General features: G+C 44.0%; 1 protein-coding gene across 1 annotated transcript in view; it reads right to left on the reverse strand.

Moving 5' to 3' along the window:
- Positions 1 to 22,165, reverse strand: part of YME1L (ATP-dependent zinc metalloprotease YME1L) — a 757,090-nt gene that overhangs the window by 481,305 nt on the left and 253,620 nt on the right. Inside the window, exon 5 of the mRNA XM_080280511.1 lies at positions 354 to 509. Within this exon, the coding sequence (XP_080136637.1) occupies positions 354 to 509 (156 nt within the window). The remainder of the gene's footprint in view (positions 1 to 353; positions 510 to 22,165) is intronic.

Genomic DNA, 22,165 nt, shown 5'->3' on the forward strand with positions numbered 1-22,165 from the left:
TACCAAAATAGTATGTACAGCAAGCAGAGTATACAGTACTGTTTCTGTACAATATAAAGGTAAGACAGGTAGGTAAAGGTGGTGGGCAGACGCCATGAGGCGCTTAGCCACAATGCTCATCTCTGTAACACTGGCCTTTGAGCTCGTGGTAGCTTTTCCACCCAATATTCTGGGATACAAGACCACTCTATCATCCCTTTATGTTATTCTAAGTACTCATTTTACCTACCAACCCACGAGGGGTGGTAAGACACTTGAGTGATGCCACCTGCCCGCACCAGGATTCAAACCCTGGCGCTAACAAGACGGCAGTTTCAGTCAGCAATGCTAACCGACCTTACTTACTTACTTACCCTTAAGCTTGGGGTTCGTGTCTGCCTCCTGCTGAAGAGACCGACGTGACCGTAAACCGTCCCTGAGACGCTCCGTTAGACTGCCCTGTCGTAATGCCTCACGCTCGATGCTCTGCTGTGTCTTAAACCCTCGACACAATACCACTGATGATAGTTCTGGAAAAAAAGGTAACAATATTTAACAAGAAAATGCCATACAATGGTTGCAGGTCAGTCAAATGTAGATGAGAGAGGATTGTGAGGATGTGTTTCTCGCCATATGATCTTAATATGCAAAGCAAAAATAGAGAAGCATGGAGGAAAATTGGTGAGAGGATTACTCATACAATGAAAAAATAAAACTGAGAAGCTGGGAACCAAAGCAGTGACAAATGAATACCAGTATAAATGAGAGCTACTTGTCACTGATCAACCCCGGCCTGTCTGGCCAAGCAGACCCATCAATCTCAGGCAAGCAACTGCCTCTGCAGAGCTATCCCACACAGTGAACCAATATTCCACTGCAGCTGAGACTGCCTCATGAAGGCATGGGGTGGGGAAATATACGGAGGTTTGGTTCCTGGGTGGATGCTGCCTTTGCATTTCTCTACCCAGTTAACAAGGGCACCATAAACAGTCACCAACCTGCTATATAAATGATTTCCTGAGTTACAAGAAACTGTTTGGTTGTCACTCAGTGTACAGTCACCTGAAGTGAAAAGAAGAGTAATAAGCAGGCAAGAAGAATCAGTGAAACAGGAAGACAGGAGGGGAGAGACAGAAACAGAATGATAGGCATGAAGGAAGTGATAGCCAGCACTACATCAAGTGAATGATCAGTGTCCCCATCTACCACCAGAGGCACCTTAGTAGGCTCAATGTCTCCCATGATCTGGTTATATGGTTACCACCCAGTGTTGTAAATGGCTTGTCACTCAGTGAAGAGCCATCTGAAGTGGAAAGAAGGGGAATAATAAGTGACCAGATGGAAAGAGAAGGATAGGATGAGAGGAAGGCAGACACAGAAACAGAATGATAAAAGTGAATTAAGAAGCAGGCAACACTACATCAAGTGAGTGGATGAAGGTCAACACCACCTACCACCAATGAATGTTAGTAAAAGCATTAAGGTCAATCAAATGGGGCCAAATGGATTTGGAAAGTCTATGGGAACAAATGAATTTGCAGTATCTGTGGAGTGTATACAGGAAGCATATACCAAGGTTAATAGACAGGATCTGTGGAGTGTATACAGGAAGCATTTACCAATGTTAATAGACAGGATCTGTGGAGTGTATACAGGAGGCATTTACCAATGTTAATAGACAAGATCTGTGGAACATATACAGGAAGTATTTACCAAGGTTAATAGACAGAATTTGATTTAGGCTCCTGCTGTCCAGTTTCATGTGGATGGAAAGCTGATGACAGGGAGTGCTGGAGCTCCCGTTTCATCAGCCCTCAGGACTAGTTCCTGACCATCCCCCTTTGCTGAACTTTTTCAGTGTCTCAGTTACACAGAGAGTAGGCCAGCATGCTCTCCAGTACAAATTTCTCTATCTATCTTCACCAAACTACATGCACAGTACACACTACACTTCCTATTCAAAATTTACCAAAATGGCGTCAATTCACCCAGCCTCGGAGTCCCCAGGGGGGGGGACAATAAATGCCCCCGCCATCTGCCCCTCTCCCGGTGACGACTCGAGGTGCCTGGAACCACTGTCTGACTCTCTTCTTCTTCATTTCTGCAACATTCGCGGCCTTTCATCTAACTTTCGCTCTGTTGAGCACCACTCTCCTCCTCTAAACCTCACCTTCTTTTTCTAACGGAGACTCAGCTGTCTGAGGCAACTGACAGCAAACCCTTTTCTGTATCCTCCTACTTTCTCTATACTCATTTCAAAGCCAAAGGTGGCTGTTGTGTATACATACGCAACGACTTATCTTGCTCTCGTGTTCCTGAACTTGATTCTTCTGAATTCTCCACTCTCTGGCTTCGGCTTTCCTGTCATTCTCTGACTAAATATATCTGTGCTGTTTACTTATCCCCTAATTCTACTGACTATCAAAAATTCTTCGACTATCTTACTTCTACGATGGAACACATTCTGTCCATTTCTCCTTTCTCTGAAATCTCCATTCTTGGAGATTTCAATGTTCACCACCACCTTTGGCTCTCCTCTCCTTTCACGGATCCACCTGGTGAACAAGCCTACATCTTTTCTATCCTTAATGACCTAGAGCAGCTTGTACAGCACCCTACCCATATCCCTGACCGCCTTGGAGAGAGCTCCAACATACTTGACCTCTTCCTCACAACTAATCCTTCTGCTTACTCTGTTTATCTTTTCTCTCCGTTGGGCTCCTCCGATCACAACCTTATTACCTTAACCTGTCCTATCGCTCCAGTACGGCCTGCGGACCCTCCAGGGAAACGTCGTCTCTGGCATTTTGGAGCTGCGGACTGGGAGGCCCTCAGACAGTACTTCTTTGATTTTCCCTGGAATGATTATTGCTTCCATGGCCGTGAGCCATCTGAGTGTGCCTTGCGCATTACGGAGGTTATTCTCTCGGGCATGGAAGCATACATTCCTTTCTCATATCCTTTGACTAACGCAAGAAAGCCTAGGTTTAATCACGCTTGTTCTAATGCTGTCCGCAACAAGGAGAAGGCCTCAAAAAGGTACCGGAGCCAACCCACCCCTGAATCACATAATCTTTACGTTTCTGCCCGGAATCGTGCTAAGTCTGTTCTTCGCTCTACTAAAAATAATTTCATCCATACTAAATGCTCTCAACTCTCCAACTCGAATTCTTCCCGCTCCTTCTGGCACCTTGCCAAAAATCTTTCTAACAACTTTACCTCATCATCCTTCCCTCCTCTTTTCTACTCTGATGGTTCTGTAGCTATTTCTTCTACTGATAAAGCAGATCTCTTCGCACAGACTTTCTCCTCCAATTCCAACTTAGACGATTCCGGTGCTGTTCCTCCATCACTTCCCCCCTCTGACTTCCTCATGGCTGACATTAAAATTTCTTCAGTTGATGTATTTTCTGCCATTACTGGCCTCAGTACTAACAAGGCATATGGGCCTGATGGGGTCCCTCCTGTTGTTCTCAAGAACTGTGCTTCTGTGCTTACACCCTGCCTAGGCAAACTCTTTCGCCTTTGTCTGTCAACTTGTACCTTTCCTTCTTGCTGGAAGTTTGCTCTCATTCAGCCAGTCCCAAAGAAGGGTGACCACTCCCAGCCCTCCAACTATTGTCCAATTGCTTTAACGTCCTGTATTTCAAAAGTTTTCGAGTCAATTCTTAATAAAAAAATTTTAAGGCATCTTTCCTTTCACAACCTTCTTTCCGATCGTCAGTATGGGTTCCGTCAGGGACGCTCCACTGGCGATCTTCTCACCTACCTTTCAGACTCCTGGTCATCCTCCTTTCGGGACTTTGGCGAAAGCTTTGCCATTGCACTTGACATCTCAAAGGCTTTCGATCGAGTCTGGCATAAATCTTTAATTTCCAAACTGCCCTCCTACGGTTTCTATCCTTCTATCTGTACCTTCATCGCTAGCTTCCTTTCTGGTCGTTCTATAGCTGCTGTCGTAGGACGGCCATCGTTCTTCTCCTAGATCTATCAACAGTGGTGTTCCTCAGGGCTCTGTCCTATCACCAACTCTCTTCCTTTTATTCATCAATGATCTTCTAAGCTGTACATCTAACCCTATTCACTCATACGCTGATGACTCCACCCTTCACCTTTCCATTCGGTTCCCGCAACGTCCATCTCAACAGTTACTTCAAGAAACAAGGGATGAGGCTATGGCACACCTAATGTCTGACTTGGCTCATATCTCTGACTGGGTAAAAATAATATGGTTGTCTTTAATGCTTCTAAGACTCAGTTCTTACACCTATCAACCCGACAAAATCTTCCACAGGTATACCCACTAATGTTTAATAATATTCAGATTAATCCTGCATCATCCTTGAACATGCTTGGGGTTTCATTTACTCGGGACTTATCTTGGAAAGATCATATTACATCTCTTGTAAAATCTGCTTCCAAGAGACTGGGTGTGCTAAGCCGACTCCGCTCTTTCTTTACCCCTGCACAATTGTTGACTCTATACAGGGGTTTTATCCGCCCCTGTGTGGAGTACAACTCTCATGTGTGTGGGGAGGTTCTCCCCACATACAGCTCTTCTCAATAGGGTGGAGTCAAAGGCTTTTCGTCTCATTAACTCTCCTCCTCTTACTGACTCCCTTCAACCTCTGTCTCTTCGCTGCACTGTTGCATCTTTATCTCTTTTCTATCGCTACTTTAATGGTCACTGCTCCTCTGAACTGTTTGCTTGCATTCCTCCACCTCTACGACGGGCGCGTAGCACCCGTCTGGCAGCAAACTCTCATCCCTTTTCTGTCCAACTCTCTAATGCAAGAGTTAACCGTTACTCCCAGTCTTTCATTCATGCAACAGGTCAGCTCTGGAACTGTCTCCCTCTGTCTGTATTTCCTCCTGCCTATGATCTCCAGTCTTTCAAACGCAGTGTGTCCAGGCATCTCAAAATGATCGGATCTTGAATTTGGCTCTCTATTGTATTTTGTTTTTCTCTTGGAGGGAACTGTTACTGCAGGCTCATGGCCTTTGGTTCCTTCTTCTTCGCATTAAAAAAAAAAAAAAAAAAAAAAAAAAAAAATCTAAATTTATCTTTACTAAATGCTATGACTAGTGTTGCAGGGGTATCAATTGGTCAGAAAGAATCAGCCGGATGGGTTGAGTTGGATGCAAGAGAAGAGTGCATGTGAAAGAGTTAGAAATGCATAAACAAGTATCTATCTATTTCCAGACGCCTTAATCCCGTAAAGGGTGGCCACAAACAAATCACCACCATGTCGCTCTGTCCCCCACCATTTCACTGCTCTGCTCCCACCTCACACCCCCCTCTCTCATATACCTCTCCACTTCATCCCTCCATCTCATCCTTGGCTTCCCCCTCCCTCTTCCCCCCTCCACCTCACTAACATACACTCTCCTCACCAGTCTCTCACTCTCCATCCTCTTCATGTGGCCAAACCACCTTAATGTGTTTCTCCTAACACTTCCTCTCACATCCACATCCACACCACAACACTCCTTCACTTCATTTGTCAGTCTGTCTTTCCATGTGACTCCACAGGCTCCTCTTAAATAACTCATTTCCACTGCTCTCACTCTTGACTTGTGTCCCTCCAACAAGGTCCAAGATTCACCTCCATACATTAGAGTTGGTATCACAATACTGTCATGTAGTAGCTTTTTCACTTCCATGCTCACTTCCCTGTTTTCTTATCATTGCTTTCAAGGAGTAAATAAAAAGAAAGAAAAAAAAAAGGGCTAATTGTTTAATCTGGAAGTCTGGTTTTAAGCACAGTTCATGTCTTTGAGGGGTACAGTTTGAAAGTTAATTGCTTATAAGAGTACAATGATGTTTGCTGGAAGAGATGATAACTCTCACTGTGATGTAGTTGCTGTTGTGCTACCCTAGTCTGTCTGTTCGAGCAGGCCCATCAACCACAGGCAAGCAATTGGCCCTGCAGGGCAACCCCATGCAATGAAATGATATTCTCATGCAGCTGACAATTCGTTACCACAGTGAGGCAAGAGGATTAGTGTAGTCTGGTTCCTGGGTGAACTTCGTATTTGCATCTCTCCACCAGTTAACAAGGGCACCATAACAGGCACCAAGTCACCCCTTTATCTGGGTATATGGTTACCACCAGCACTGTAATGCAGACCTGATAGACTGGATATCAACTTTAACAGACACTATACACCAGATACCATCTGGTACTGGCAACATCACAGGGACCATCTGGTATTGGCAACATCACAGGGACCATCTGGTATTGGCAACATCACAGGGACCATCTGGTACTGGCAACATCACAGGGACCATCTGGTATTGGCAACATCACAGGGACCATCTGGTACTGGCAACATCACAGGGACCATCTGGTACTGGCAACATCACAGGGACCATCCGGTATTGGGAGCATCACAGGGACCATCCATATGGCTCCGGGGCCAACAAACACTTTTTTGCCTTTAACCTCTATGCGCCAGGTGTCAGTATGGACTAATGCAAAAGGGGTGGACGAAGACTCCCGGGAGTCAGTAGGAAACGTAATTTTTTTTGCACCACAATCTGAAGTAGCGGCCATTTGATCTCATCATCAAAAGGCAGAGAGAGACTCCTGCCACCACATGCAAGCATACCTCAATCTGTCCCATGCCTTGACGAGGTGCAAAGCAATGCTCTCTGAATCTTCCTCGTCCGATTCTGTCCCCACCACACGCATCCTTCTTACGTCATCCACCCCTGCCCAACTTCTGCTGAAGGATACTGGGAAAGGGCTCAGTAATAGTGCCATAGGGCATGCACTGGATGTTACTGTGTTTAGTTTATCAGAAAGTGGTAAAACTTTCTCAGAGAAAGCAGTAAGTTATCACGTTGAGAGTGATGTGTCACATGCTCCAACCCCTACCCGCTCTGAGATGTCTGATAAAGCCCTCCCACTGCTTCAGGTGGATATGGCCTACAACAGTGATGCCTTCACCTTTGAAGCAGAGGTGGACGAGCCCAGAACTGGGGAAATGAAGGAGACGGTGGTGATGGTGACAGTCACGTACTCCATAAACACTGCCACCACGTCTCACCACAACGCTCACAAGAATTGTATCACAGACCCTCTCTGCCACAACCCTCATCACCACAACCAAGCACCTCAAAAACCATTTCTCCACAACCTGACCCTTCATATGTGGGGAGACTGAGATCTGTGGCCACACGCTGTCAGTGTGGCCAGCCAGCATCACCCCAGGAAGTCCCCACTTCAGGTGAGTCATCACTCTTGCCTTCCCCCACCTCCACCTCCACCTCTCCTTCCCCTTACCCCCCCCTGCCTGTGGCTGTGCCCTAGGCTGTGAGCATACTTGTGGTCCATGGAGGTGTGCAAGCGTGGCAACATCACACCCTAGCAGCCCTGCCGTCAGCATGCTTGATACTTTTGTGTGGGAGGATGGTGAAGGCTTCGAGTCAGCATTACCTGCTTTTGATATGACAGGGGCAGGTGTACAGAGGGAGCATCTGGAGGCAGTAACATTATCATTCTTGTCCTTCTTTCAAGAAATATTTACCACCACAACTGTGCAGTACCCGGTCAACACGCTAAACTAACACCAGGCTATCTCTGTCTGCTGGCTGGAGGTGTCTGAGAGCAAGAGTTCAAAGATGAAGGAGTGGAAGGCAGTGGAGGTGGGGGAAATGTCTGTGTGGCTTGCATCAACAATGGTAATGGCCCATGTGAAAAAGCATGTGTTCCAGGACTATTGGGCAGTGTATGAAATTGTCCACACACCTGTCTTTGGTAAGTATATGGCCCGTGACAGGTCCCTAGCCATTCTAAAGTTCCTGTATTTCAACAGGAATTATGGACCGGCACCCAATGACAGGTTGTGGAAGATAAGGCCCATCCTTACCATGCTGCAAGAGCAATTTGTTAGGCATTTATGGCCGTTTCAGAAAGTTGTGATCGAAGAGTCACTTGTTCTGTTCTGGGGATGTCTAGCATTTATTCAGTATGTGCCTTCCAAATGTCATCATTCTGGACTGAAGTTCTTTGAACTATGTGACTGCAAAACTGGATATGTTCAAGACGTAATAGTTTATTCTGCTACAGATGTGAATATACCTAGAGATTCCCATAGGTTTTCTGTTGCAGTGGTGAAAGTGCTGATGGACAGGTACTTCAGCAGAAACCCCATTCCGCATATGGATAGTTACTGCACCTCCCCGGCACTGACTCAGTACTTACTTGAACACAGGACTGGTTCATATTAATGATCTCTTATCTGTCACCCACAATCCCATCCACTCCTATGCAGATGACTCAACACTACATAGTTCATTCACACTCAGACACCCATTTACAAAGTCTAATATCTCTACCTCTCAACTCATTACAGCCATCTTCATAAATCAAGACCTATCTACGATCAGTGAATGGGAACAAAACAACCTTGTCTCATTTAATGCTAGTAAAACTAAATACATACAATTTACTAATAGACAGATATTGCCAGATTCGTACATTACCTTCAGTGCCACTAATATTCCTATTTCCAAAAGTATTGAAATTCTCGGCATCTCAACAATGCCCTCAGCTGGACCTCTCATGTTAGATCACTAGCTAAAACCGCCTCAACGAAACATGGATTATTGTACAGATTCCGTAACTTCTTCACTGACAAGCAGTTAGCTATAATTTAAAAGAGTCATGTGCGCTCTCAGCTTGAATATTGCTCACCCTTGTGGAATGGATGTGGAGAGGTTGCATTAAAACAACTAGACAAAATTCAGAACAAAGCTGTTAGAATTATTAACAACCTTGCCATTACAAATAAACTACCTCCCCTACAGGTAAGAAGGAATGTTGCCTCCCTTGCATTGTTTTACAGATATTTTTATGGCAAATGCTCAGACGAAGTTGTGTCCAAGGTGCCACCTCTCCATGCTTTCCCTTGTGCTACACGGGCATCTAATAGCGCTCATGACTGGAATGTCACTCAACCATATTGCAGAACTTCTGCCTATCAGAATTCTTTCATTCCCCGAACTGCATCTCTCTGTAACTCGCTTCCCAGAGTTGTTTCCTTCCAAACTTCAACCCACAGCTGTTCAGGTCTAACTGTTACAGATATTTTATGAACAGAGGACACCAGTAATCTGGTGTAGGGATTATCATTATTTTTTTATTCATTTGTTTTTCCTTCCTCTGTTCTGTTACTAAAAAAAAAAAAAAAAAAAAAAAAAAAAAAAAAAAAAAAGTCCGTACCAGCAGACGGAATTTTCCATCCTTCCCTCAAAAGACCGAGAGAGGTGCCCTGCTAACCCCGAAATGTGGTAATATGTTGGCCATTCACTGGCATGACAAGTAGATGGTGAACATGCTTACCACAGTTCACAAGGGGATTATGCACGACACAGGCAAGACAGACTACAGGACCAGGGAACCCGTGTTCAAGCCAGATACCGTCAATGATTACATCAACATGCAGCTCGCTGATAAGTCCAACATGCAGACTGGTGAGGTAGCTTGCCTCCTGAAGTCCTGCAGGTGGTACAAGAAGACGTTCCTACATCTTCTTGGTGTCAGTATCCTGAACTGTTTCATACTTTTCAACGAGGTTGTGCGTAAGGGTCTCTTACTATGTGAGTTTGAGAGAAAACTGGTATGCAAGATCCTTGCAAAGCATGCAAATGTTCAGGAACAGGTGTAAGGAGGACAATGTATCAGGTGGCAACAGCGAACAGGTTGTCCAGTGCACAACACCTGTCACTTCACTGTCTCGTGCACTTTGGCTGAACACCTGCTGGGCGTTTGGCCTACAGGTGTTGCTGAGTCTGCGCCACAACAAAAAGTTGGGCCACAGCACGAAAAGAAATGTACTATGAATGCAATGAGTGCAAGGTGGAACTTTGTCCAGAGTTCTTCTTCGAGTATCACTGTGTGCACGAGTTCTAAGCACAGGTGTGTGGGAGTGTGTAAATAGTGGACAATGATGTGCAAGGGATGTGTTTTCTGCTTGTATTTTATAAGTAATTACATAAGTGCAAAACTGATATATAAAGTTGTGTCTGTAAATATCAGTGCTGGGCAGGTGCGCAAACACTTGCGCAAAGCACAATTGCGTACCACTGCGCTCCAGTGAATATCGTTTGAACATTGCACACCACCTGAGACCATGCGCAATATTGCACTTGCACACCTGCCTTGCACACCTGTCCTGTGGATTGCGCACTGCACAACCAAAGGGACCCGTGGTCTTGGGAGCTTCCCGAATATCTGGACAAGGGATGGGGGAGGCTCAGGCGGATCATGAGGGTTCTGCTGCGGGGAGGCGGGAGGGACAGAGGGTATTAGCGTTTCTTAAAATGCTTCGATAGAGATAATGTATTTTAATATTTTTAAAATTATTATTATTAGTAAATAATAATAAATTCTATCTATCTATCTATTGCCAGATGCCTCAATCCCGTTTGGGGTGGCCACAAACAAATCGCCTCCAAGTCGCCCTGTCCCCCGCCATTTCACTGCCCTGCTCCCAACTCACACCCCGCTCTCTCATATACCTCTCCACCCCATCCCTCCATCTCATCCTCGGCCTCCCCCTTCCTCTTCCCCCCTCCACCTCACTCACATACACTCTCTTCGTCAGCCTTTCACCCTCCATATGCAAATCCTTACAAAAATCATTGAAACATATTATTTATATCAAATATCCATTCACAGCCTAATAATTTATTAGGCTGTGAATGGTTTAAATAAAATGTTTTAATGATTTTTGTAAGGAATTATACATGTAGATAAAAGTAAAACTGGAAGATCACAGCCTTTGTTTCCCTGCCCCTCCACTTAGCAGTCCGCTCACCCCTCTGAACTTCCACGAGTGAAAAAGTTACTACGTGACTACTGTATTGTGATACCAACTCTAATGTACGGGAGTGAAGCTTTGACCTTGGTGGAGGGACAGAAGTCAAGAGTGAGAGCAGTGGAAATGAGTTATTTGAGAGGAGCCTGTGGAGTTACATGGAGAGACAGACTGACAAATGAGGAAGTGAAGGAGCATTGTGGTGTGGATGTGGATGTGATAGGAAGAGTTAGGAGAAACACACTGAGGTGGTTTGGTCATATGGAGAGGATGGAGAGCGAGAGACTAACAAGGAGAGTGTGAGTGAGTGAGGTGGAGGGGGGGAGAGGGAGGGGGAGGCCAAGGATGAGATGGAGGGATGGAGTGGAGAAGTCTATGAGAGAGGGGGTGTGTGAGCTGGGAGCAGGGCAGTGAAATTGCGGGGGACAGGAGAATGTGGAGGCGATTTGTTGCTTGTTTGTGGCAGTGGCCACCCCTTATGTGATTTAGGCATCTGGCAATAGATAAAATAATAATAAATAAAAGTAAATATGCTAATTTGTTTAGATATCTCAATATTTTACAGTAATTCCCACAAGTATATGCAAACAGTTTGCGCTAGCACTCAACGACACTGCGCAAGCTAAATATTAGATTGCGCACTTGTGCAAATTACAAATAACAGAAAATAATAAATAAAGTATGCTATTTTATGTAAATATCTCAATATTTTACAGCAATTCCCACAAATATATCCGAATGGTTTGCTCTTGCGCTCTGCGACATTGCGCAAGCTAAATATTTGTCAGATTCCGCATTTGCGCTTGCGCAAGATAGTGAACTGTGGATTGCGCATTGCGCTTGCGCGAGGTCCTTCTTCGTTTGCGCTGCCCACCACTGGTTAATATCTTGAGTCGCCCTAGTACTAATTAAAGAAAACCCAATCCGCACCTGAAGAAAACTGCTTTTCTGGGTAGCACTTCTGTAAATATCTTGGCCCTGTATTTATTATGCAAAATACAGTAATCCCTCCAAGATCCAATATAACAGAGCCAAAGGCATGTCCAGGACTTGGTTTTGTCTGGGACTTGGGAAAAATGCCCCTGGACAGGTACTTATAGACCCCAACCCAACCTAACTTTGAAAACCACCTAAATACAGCAACCGTAAACTGACTTGGGCCCTCCCCCCCACAAGGTATTAAAACACACAGAAATCATAGTACATCACAATGTTTGTTCACAAAATGCCATTAATATGAAATCATGTTTCCCTTGTTTTCAGGACCAGTTGGATGCATTTTGGCATGGAATCACTTAGATCTCTGAAGAAAATCTATGAACATTTCTTTGCACCAAACATTTGTCAGTTCAGTCTTGAGGTTGTCCAGATTAGGTGTCTTCTTCTCTGTCATGATTTTCTTCATCTTTGCCCAGCAGTTTTCTATCAGATTTAGATCCAGACTGTTGCCAGGCCAGTCGAGAACCTCAATCCGATTATCCTAAAGCCATTTTGTCACCTTTCTTGACTTGTGACATGGAGCTGAATCGTTCATGAAAAAGTTGCACCCATGAATAGCAAAAAAGTTTAACAAATGATCTTTCAGAACTTGAATGTACTGGCCACCATTCATCATCAAGTTCTTAGGAAGAAAGTAGAAGCCTCCCTTTCCCATTTCACCTGAGAAACACCCCCATACCATTACTGATTGTGGGTGCTTAACAATCAGCACCGTGTAAGCAGGGTCATATCGACTAAGGGAGGCACGGCAACGAACCTTGGCAGAACGCACCTGGAACACCTGAAATGTGCATTCATAAGAAACATAACTTTTCTCCACTCATTCGATGTCCAGTGTGCATACTTTTAAGCAAACTGAATGCGCTGCTTCTTCATGCAGTCGGTGAGAAGCGGTTTCTTGGCTGTTGTGCGGCTTGGCATACCCAGCTCCTTCTGCAAGCGGTGTTCGATAGTTCAAACTGAGAAGTCTTGTAACAGCTGGGGATGCATTCTCTTCAATTCTGTTGCTGTCAGTAAAGGATTCTTGATTACTTCCCTCTTCAGAAGCATATCTGTACCTCTGGAAGTCGTCTTCTCCTTTCCACCGCTAGGCTTGTGCTCTGGTTCAACATCAGGTGGCAGGCCGCACGCTGCAGCAAGAATCTTCATGACTGTCGACTTTGCGCGTCCAGTACGTTCACAAATCGTGCTGATGGGGACATTATCCTGCCTCCATGCAATGATACGGACCCTCTCATCCCTTAAGCAGTACTTTCCAGGCATGACAACTCAACTCTAAGAAAATAACAGGGCAAACAGTAATGCATACAAAAAAAGAGGGAGGTGTAAGCTCAAAGCGACGAGAACATTTACTCCCACTCTCGCTTCTGGGCAAGCACTTACGTGCTGAGTGTTTCACCACGTCCTGCCAACACCAGAGGAGTTGCCAGTTACAACCTGCCCCAAAAAATCACTTGGTAGAGGTGGAAACAGAAAGCAAAGACAGACAACTCTCCCACAGGAATTCTGTGTGTAGGTCCTAAGTCAATTTGTGGTGGGTGTATCTCCTTACTGGACATGCACGGCACCTATTTAAGACCCTAATCACACAAATAAAAGATAGAAACCATAAAATAAATGAAAAGAAACCAGAGAGTGAGATATTAGAAGTGAGTACAGAAGATATTTAGCAGTGTACAGGGTACTTAAGACATGTCCGTGACCGTCACAAAGATTAACCCATCTCATCTATGGCTCTGACAGTGGTGATGGTGCACTTGAAGCATGTACAGTAATCCAGTGTTGTGCTGCACTTAACCCTTTGCACTGTGTTATAGATGTTTAACACTGCACATTCTGTTCTTATTTGCACCACGCCAGTTGCAAAACACCAGTGTTGCACTCCGCACTTAATCCTTTGCATTCCTAATTTCTTAACACTGCACAACACTGTAAATTCCCAAGTGGCCTAGTGGCGAGGTATTGCAGTTTATTCACGGCCCACCACAAAGGCAAGCTTGTGGGTAGCCATGGCAATGAGTGTCCAATCATGACAGTAGGTAGGTGGGAACTAGCAGACATCGCCAGAACTACATGCCAAAACACAGCTGTTTGTCACTGGGTGGCTTTTTTTTTTTTTTTTTTTTTTTTTTTTTTTTTTTAAACCCAAGCTCAAAATGACCAGGACTTGGGGTGTCCTGGACTTGGGCATCCGGGTCTTAAAGGGATTACTGTATGTGACATTTGCTGTAAATGTGATATCAAGTGCAAACAGAATAAGTGCTATAGAATATAAGTAGTAAGATATGAACTGTATTAGCCCCATGCAAGAAAAAAGTGCCAAACAACATAAACAGTAGTGTGTACCTCCTGGTCTATCATAAGTTACAAATAAGGTTTTCATAACACTAGTGTGTGCTACCAGGGGAAGAAATACTATGGGAAAAAGAAAGTTTTCTCTCGAAGTGAATACAAAGTGCAAAGTTGTAAGACAACGATTGGAAATTGCGTATATATTGATTTTTTCACCTTTTACTGTATCAGTGAGAGTTCTCCCACACACCAACTGGGCAAAGCATCACTCTGTTATGGCCGGAAAACCAAATACGAGCCACAGGCAGAGGGTGATGATTCAAACCCACAGATGTGTGTAGGGAAAGTGGAGAATACATGTAACAAAATGGAACCTGTGTTGAGCAGGAGGTCAGGCAGTGTTACAAACACACCACTCTGCTTGCCCAGCTGGTGTTACAAATGCCGCCCAGACTGCGCAGCAGGAAAACCAAGTTGAGGCTGAGCACTGAAGCATGGAGACACTCCGCACCAAGCACCTACAGTTACTTTTTCTCTTCATGTCCATACTCATCAACTGAACCACCTGCAGACTTTGGGATGCTTTCCTTCGCAAGAAGAAGAGCTGGTGAGTAATATGGTGTTTAATCTGTTTCCCTAACTGCTATACTACCCCTGGGGGTAGGGTTTTTTTTTCAAGAATACTCCCCCAGTATCCCTGCTTGTCGTAAAGGGCGACTAAAAGGGTTGGCGGAGGGTTAGTGCCCCTCCCCGGAAAACAACTAACTTAAAAAACAAACAATAAGCCTCGGACAAGGACTGACCAAATGATGACAACCAAGGACCGGACAAAGGACATGGTTACAGGAACCTGGAATGTAAGGGGAGCGAATGATGAGGTGAAAGAGAGAGAGATTGTCCAGGTGCTTGGGGGTGTGAAAGTGGACGTATGTGGAATAACTGAAACAAAATGGAGAGGAGAAAGTGTGAGAGAATGGGAGTATGGATGGGGTATATGTGCAGTAGTAGGTGAGAATGAGAGGGCAAAGGAAGGAGTATGTATAGTTGTGAGTAAAAGATGGAAGAGGAGCATAAGACAGTATGGATCAGTTGGGTCAAGGATTGTGTGGGTAAAGTTGAAAGTTGGAATACAAATGTGGGCGATTGTGTGTGTGTATGCGCCAATGCAAGATCGTTTTAGAAGAGTGAGAGAAGAGTTCTGGATATGTGTAGAAGTGTGCATGGTTAAGTTTGGAAGGAATGAGAGAGTGTTTTTGATTGGTGATATGAATGGTAAAGTTGGGAATGTGAAGGTGGATGGAATAGTTGGTGAGTGGGGTGTGCCTGCTGAGACAGATGAGAATGGGAGTGCGTTAGTGGACATTTGTGCTGGGAGGGGGTTGGTGATAGCCAATACCCCCGTCAGGCATAAAATGATCCACAGGTATACATGGCGAGTGATGAGCAGGGTGGGTGGTGAACTGAATGAAAGGAAGGCAATGACTGATTACGTGTGTGTGGATGAAAGGATGCGAAGATGTGTAATGGATGCAAGAGTTTATAGAGGTTGGGGGAGTGGACTTTCTGACCACTACTTGGTGGTGGCCAGAATTAGAATTCAAGTAAGATGGAGGAATAGAAGAAGGGAAAGACAAGAGGAAGGAGTAGTTGCAAGGAGAGTGGAAAGGTTACAAGAGGATGAGAAAATGGCAGAGTATAAGAGAGAAGTGGAGGAACGATTGGGCAAATATGAATTGGAGCAGATGGGAGACGTGGAAGGTGTGTGTAGGATATTTACAGAAGAAATATGTGCAGCATGTGATGTGGTGTGTGGAAGGAAGAGAAGATGGAGGGGGGTGCAAGGAACAGCATGGTGAACTGAAGAGGTGAAACAGGCTGTGGCACAAAAGAAGAAAGCATACAATGAATGGATGAGAAATAGGGGCTTGCAAGAAGTTGAGAGGCGGAAAAGAGTTATGTGCAGAAAGAGAGAGGTGAAAAGATTAGTAAGAGAGAGTAAGAGAGTGGATGAGGAATTTGGAAGGAATTTGAGTGTAAAGTGGAGGGACTGTAAGAAAATGTTCTGGGAAGAGGTGAAAAGAGTAAGACAGGGTGGAAGTGAAGTTAGCAGGGGAGTGAAAGATAATAATGGTAAATTACTAGTGGAGAAGGGAGAAAAAGTGAGCAGATGGAGAGAACACTTTAAGGATTTGTTGAACGTAGAGGATGGAAGTAATACGAGTATAAGTGGCTGGGGAATGGCTGGGAGAAGGAGGGAGGTGAGAAGACAGGAAGAAATCGGTAGGATAGAAGTTGTGGAAGCAATGAAGAAAGTTAAATCGGGGAAAGCCCCAGGAATTGATGGAGTGTGTGGTGAAATGCTGAAGCATGGGGGAGAGATTGTAGAAGAATGGATGTGGAAGATGTGCAGATTGGCCTGGGAGGAAGGTAGAGTCCCGGAGGATTGGAAGTCAGGTATAATTATTCCCTTGTACAAAGGAAAAGGGGAAAAAGAAGTGTGTGGTAATCATAGGGGCATTTGTCTTCTTAGTATAATACGAAAAGTGTATGGTAGGATACTTATTGACAGAGTTAGAGAAAGAACAGAGAAATTAGTTGGAGAAGAACAGGGAGGTTTTAGGAAGGGAAGAGGTTGTGTAGATCAGATATTCATTCTTAGATCTTTAGTGGAAAAGTTTCTAAAGAAGGGAAAGAAGTTGTATACGGCTTTCATGGATCTGGAGAAAGCATATGACAGGGTGGATAGACAAGGATTGTGGAAAGTGTTAAGAATATATGGAGTAGATGGGAAGTTGTTGAATGCTGTGAAGAGTATGTACGACGGTGCGAAGGCTGCAGTGCATGTGGATGGTGAACTAAGTGAATTTTTCTCTTTGAAAGTTGGGTTGAAACAGGGATGTGTCATGTCTCCATGGTTGTTCAAGCTGTACATGGATGGAGTAATAAAAGAGGTACAAGGTAGGGTAGTGGATGTTGGAGTGGCCCTGGTGAGAGAGGATAGTGTTTGGAAACTCCCTGTACTGTTGTTTGCAGATGATACTGTGTTGTTGAGTGAAGATGAAGGGGAGCTGCAAGGCTTGGTGGATGAGTTTGAGAGAGTGTGTAAGAAACGGAATCTAAAGGTGAATGTAGGGATGAGTAAAGTGATGGTCTATGAGAGAGGTGAAGTCAGTGAATGTACACCGAGGTTGGATGGTGAGGAATTGGAACATGTGAGTACGTTTAAGTACTTGGGTAGTGTGATGAGTAAGGATGGAGGTTTGGAGGGTGAAGTGCTTGAAAGGGTACGCAGGGAAGAAAAGTTGCTGGTTCTTTGAAAGCAGTGATGAGAAACAGGGAAGTGAGCATGGAAGTGAAAAAGTTACTACATGACAGTATTGTGATACCAACTCCAACGTAAGGAAGTGAAGCTTGGACGTTGTTGGAAGGACACAAGTCAAGAGTGAAAGCAGTGGAAATGAGTTATCTAAGAGGAGCCTGTGGAGTCACATGGAGAGACAGGCTGACGAATGAGGATATAAAGAAGTGTTGTGGTGTGGATGTGGATGTGATAGGAAGCGTTATGAGGAACACACTGAGGTGGTTTGGCCATGTGGAGAGGATGGAGGGTGAAAGACTGACGAAGAGAGTGTATGTGAGTGAGGTGGAGGGGGGAAGAGGGAGGGGGAGGCCGAGGATGAGCTGGAGGGATGGGGTGGAGAGGTATATGAGAGAGGGGGGTGTGAGTTGGGAGCAGGGGAGTGAAATGGCAGGGGACAGGGCGACTTGGAGGCGATTTGTTTGTGGCCACCCCAAACGGGATTGAGGCGTCTGGCAATAGATAGATATATAGAAAACAGGTTATTTTGGGAAAAATGCCTGTAGGGTGAGGATGGCCGCACCAAAATAACCCCTCTAGGGATTAATGTATACTGTACTATCTGTTAAACAGGGTTAACCACACAGGTCCATCATATTGCTCCCCATGTCCAGGGTTACTCAAAAAGCAGTTAACCAACATTGGTGGTGGGTTTTCCGACCTACTTTGCTAGTCTGAAGAGGTATGGGTGGGAAGCAGTGGTAGACTGGGCTATTTGGGGGCTGCTTCCACCAGGCTTGGGCACAATGTATCGCACGTGGTTGGCCTGAGTCCTGCTGCGTCTTTCATTATGTCAACATCACTGCATGCACGTCTCGAGTCTCTCAAGTAAGGCGAGTTTTCCCATGGCAACTGTGAGAAATGGCTTCTCATAAGGAATCTCCCAGCACTTTCCACTCTGGAAAGGCAAAGAGGAGGATTATGACCACCATGGAGAAGATGGAAGAGATTGTGGCATACAAGAAAGGCACAAGCAGGGGCAACCTCATGCACACGTATGGCTTTATGAGGCTGAAGCTTCATGACATCCTGAAGGCAAACGATAAAACAAAAGAAAGTGGTGAAGAAAATGGAAGGTGGGAGGAAGGGGAAGGATGTGTTCAAGACCAGGAAGCTGTCCAATGAGAAACTAACTGGAGAGGTGTTCGGTATTGACGTCAATGCTGTGAAGCCATTTATCCAACATCTTCAGAAGCTGATGAAGGAGGAGGGCCAGCGTGAGTTTCAAATCTACAATGCTGATGAGACTGGATTCTTCTGGTGTGCTCTCCCTCAAAATACCCAGGCTTCAAGAAATATTGGCAGCACTCCAAGGCATAAAACAATCAAAGAACAGCTCTCCATTCTGGCCTGTGCCCATAGCGATGGCTCTCATTGCTTACTGCCAGTCACAGTAGATAAAAGCAAGTGACCCAGGTCACTCAAGGACATCATGGGTAAGCTTCCTGCGGAATACCATACGACCAAGTCTGCCTGGTTTACCTAGGACGTCTTTCAAGACTGGTTCCACCACAGCTTTGACCCTTCTGTGAGGCAGCACCAAAAAACGTAAGGCATCAGTCCTGACAACACGAAGGCAGTGCTACTGTTGACAACGCACCAGCCCACCCTTCCTCCAAAAAACACTACAGCATGGATGAATGTATCAAAGCCTTGTTCCTGCCACCCAGCATCACTGTCCTCACTCAGCCCAAGGACCAAGAAGTCATAGGGAGTGCCATGGGGCACTACAGAAACCTCTGCCTACAACAGTGCCTCATTGTGACTGAGGTGGGATGGACCAGGCTGACTATGAAGGCACCAAAGGCATGAAAACCATGCACAAACTTCAAGACATACACCATCAAGGATGCCATCTTCAACTGGGGAGAGGCTTGGAAGAAAGTGTCCCTTGCCATGCTCAAGAATGGGTGGTGTAAAATTCTCAGGAAAAAACAAGACTCCAGCATCTCTGCATGATTATTATTATTATTATTATTATTATTATTATCGTTATTTTTTTTTTTTTAAGCAACTAAGAAGAAACCCCAGGCGAGAAGCCTGCAAACTGTTCACTCCAAGAAAAAAACAAAAGCAAGATAGCAGAGGACCAAATTCAAGATCCTTTCATTTTGAGATGCCTCAACACACAGCGTTTGAAAGACCACAGGCATTACGAAACACAGACCGAGAGAGACAGTTCCAGAGTTGACCTGTTGTATACATGAAGGACTGGGAGTAACAGTTAACCTTTGTAATAGAGAATTGGACAAAAAAGGAATGAGAAGTTTGTTGGTAAATGGGTGCTATTCACCACCCATTGTGATGGAGGGATGCAAGCAAACCGTTCGGACGATCAGTGACCACTGAAGTACCGATAGAAAAGAGATAAAGATGCAACAGTGTGGCAAAGAGACAGAGGTTGATGGGAGCCAGTAGGAGGAGGAGAGTTAATGAGACAAAAAGCCTATAATTCCATCCTGTTGAGCTTCCCCACATATGAAATATGTCCTATACACAGGGGTGAATAAAACCCATGTAAAAAGCCAACAACTGTGCAGGGGTAAAGAAGGCATGAAGTTGGCTTAGCACAACTAATCTTTTGGAAGCAGATTTTATGAGAGAGGTAATATGATCTTTCCAAGATAAATCACGAGAGAATGAAACCCCAATTACCTTTAACTCCTAAACCGCGGGGTTGTTTTGGCTTGACTTGCGTGTCTCGCAGGCATATTCACGCTCCGACAGACTCTCTAAAAATATTTGCCAAAAATAAGTTATTAGTCCTAGAATATTAAAATTATATATCCATATGGCACATACCTTCAGCTTTCTCCTGGGATGTTTGCTGAGCCTTCGTCGAGTACCGTAGGACTTGTGGAGACCTCTGAAGTTGGGTAACAAAGTCTCCACTTTATACTTCCTGACAACCCATAATATGATTACCACTGCCTGATATTATCACTACAAACACTATTCTATGATTTTCAAATAGTTTGGAATCCATACTCCAAAAAAAAAAAAACCCTGTGAAAGCAATGAAATTTACGAGCGCGTATGACCTTCCCACTTATGCTCGTTCGCCGCTGGTATTCTGTCATTTATTACTCATAAAAACACTCACACTTTATATTTCTATTACTATTATATATATTACTATTATATCTATTACTTATATATATCTACTGTCTTTATCCATAAGTTTCCTTCAGTAATAGTTGTTTATTGTCACTGTAGGCATTCAATTTCTCTTTCAGTAAAATACGTAGCATTCCCTTTCTCGTCCTGTATACTAGCGTTGAGAGCGAATCTGTCACTTTCACAACTCATAGTATTCATCCATGCTAGAGTGAAACTTTCACTTTCATTACTCATAGTATATATACTCGTATTCTTATACTGTATTACTACTCATTTACACTTCTATTTACATTCTCTATTTTATTTACATTATTTACATTTCTATTTTATTTGCATTTTGTTATGCACTGTCACTTGCAGTAACTTATACAACTGTTTTCCACTGTTCACTTATAATTACATTCATTGCTTTCACTTGCTGTTTACACATTATTTACACAGTACCGTATTTCGCGGCATGTAAGACGCAGCATTGTGAAAGACGCACCCTAATTCTGGCAGGGCAGTTCTGTGAAAAAAAAGTTTGCCCCAACCAAGACTTCAGTAAGGTTTCTTGATAAGAGCCATTACCACACAGATACACACTCACCTTTCAGAATCTATTCATTACTGATCATCAGCCTTTGGTTTCTTTTTTTATATACAAATAATGGTACAGGAAAAGAAAACAATGCCCCTTCTTGACAAAACGTGACTGATATGAGCCACTATCACTTAGATACAACACTCAACTTTCAGAATCTATTCAGTACTGCTCATCATCCTTTAGTTTCTTCTTTTATGTACAAAGAATGATACAGGAAAAGAGAAAACAAAACCCCATCTTAACAAAACGTGACTTCAAACTACGAGGCCATCTCAACTTTGTTGATAAAAATGTATCAGTAAACTGATCTAAACACTGTTTTTAATATTTTATGAATTTAAAACCACAAATGAAGTCAATAAACTCTATTCTTTCATTCACTGACGAAAACATAAAATACAATGAATGTTCACATCAGTTCATTTATCCTAAAAGAACCCCGTCATATTCCACACCTGTTACGGAATTTCCTCACATTGCCTTGACTCAAGCACAATATCAGACGACTACCATCATTAATCATGCACTCTAACTAACCTGTAATTACCTCCACAAATAATATAAAAAGGTAGCACTTGTAAATACACAAATTACAATGTTTTACAACCAAAGTTCAATATAGCAAGGCTGCTTGGGAACAGGATAGACAGCTGTTTTTACTCTCTTCTCTCAGTATCACTCCTTCACTGTCAGCTATGTTTGCCTTGCAGCACCAACAATTAAAAATGTATGCTTCACTGATCATAATTTACTATAAACATTCATTTCAAAACATACTATGGTGAAAACATCCATTGTTACACCTTAGTAACACTGCTGCCTCCCAGTCGCTAGACAGCAGTCTCTACCCCTTCCTCTCAGTATCACTTCCTCACTGTCAGCGATGTTTCCCTTGCAGCATCAACAGTTAAAAATGCGTTCTTCACTGATCACAATTTACTAAAAACAGACATTCATCTCAAAACATGTCGAGAATGGTGAAACTATCTCTTAGCAACACTGCT

The sequence above is a fragment of the Coenobita brevimanus genome, chromosome 85, assembly GCF_032717465.1.
Source record: "Coenobita brevimanus isolate Jiangsu-jjx chromosome 85, ASM3271746v2, whole genome shotgun sequence".
Classification (NCBI taxonomy): Eukaryota; Metazoa; Arthropoda; class Malacostraca; order Decapoda; family Coenobitidae; genus Coenobita; species Coenobita brevimanus.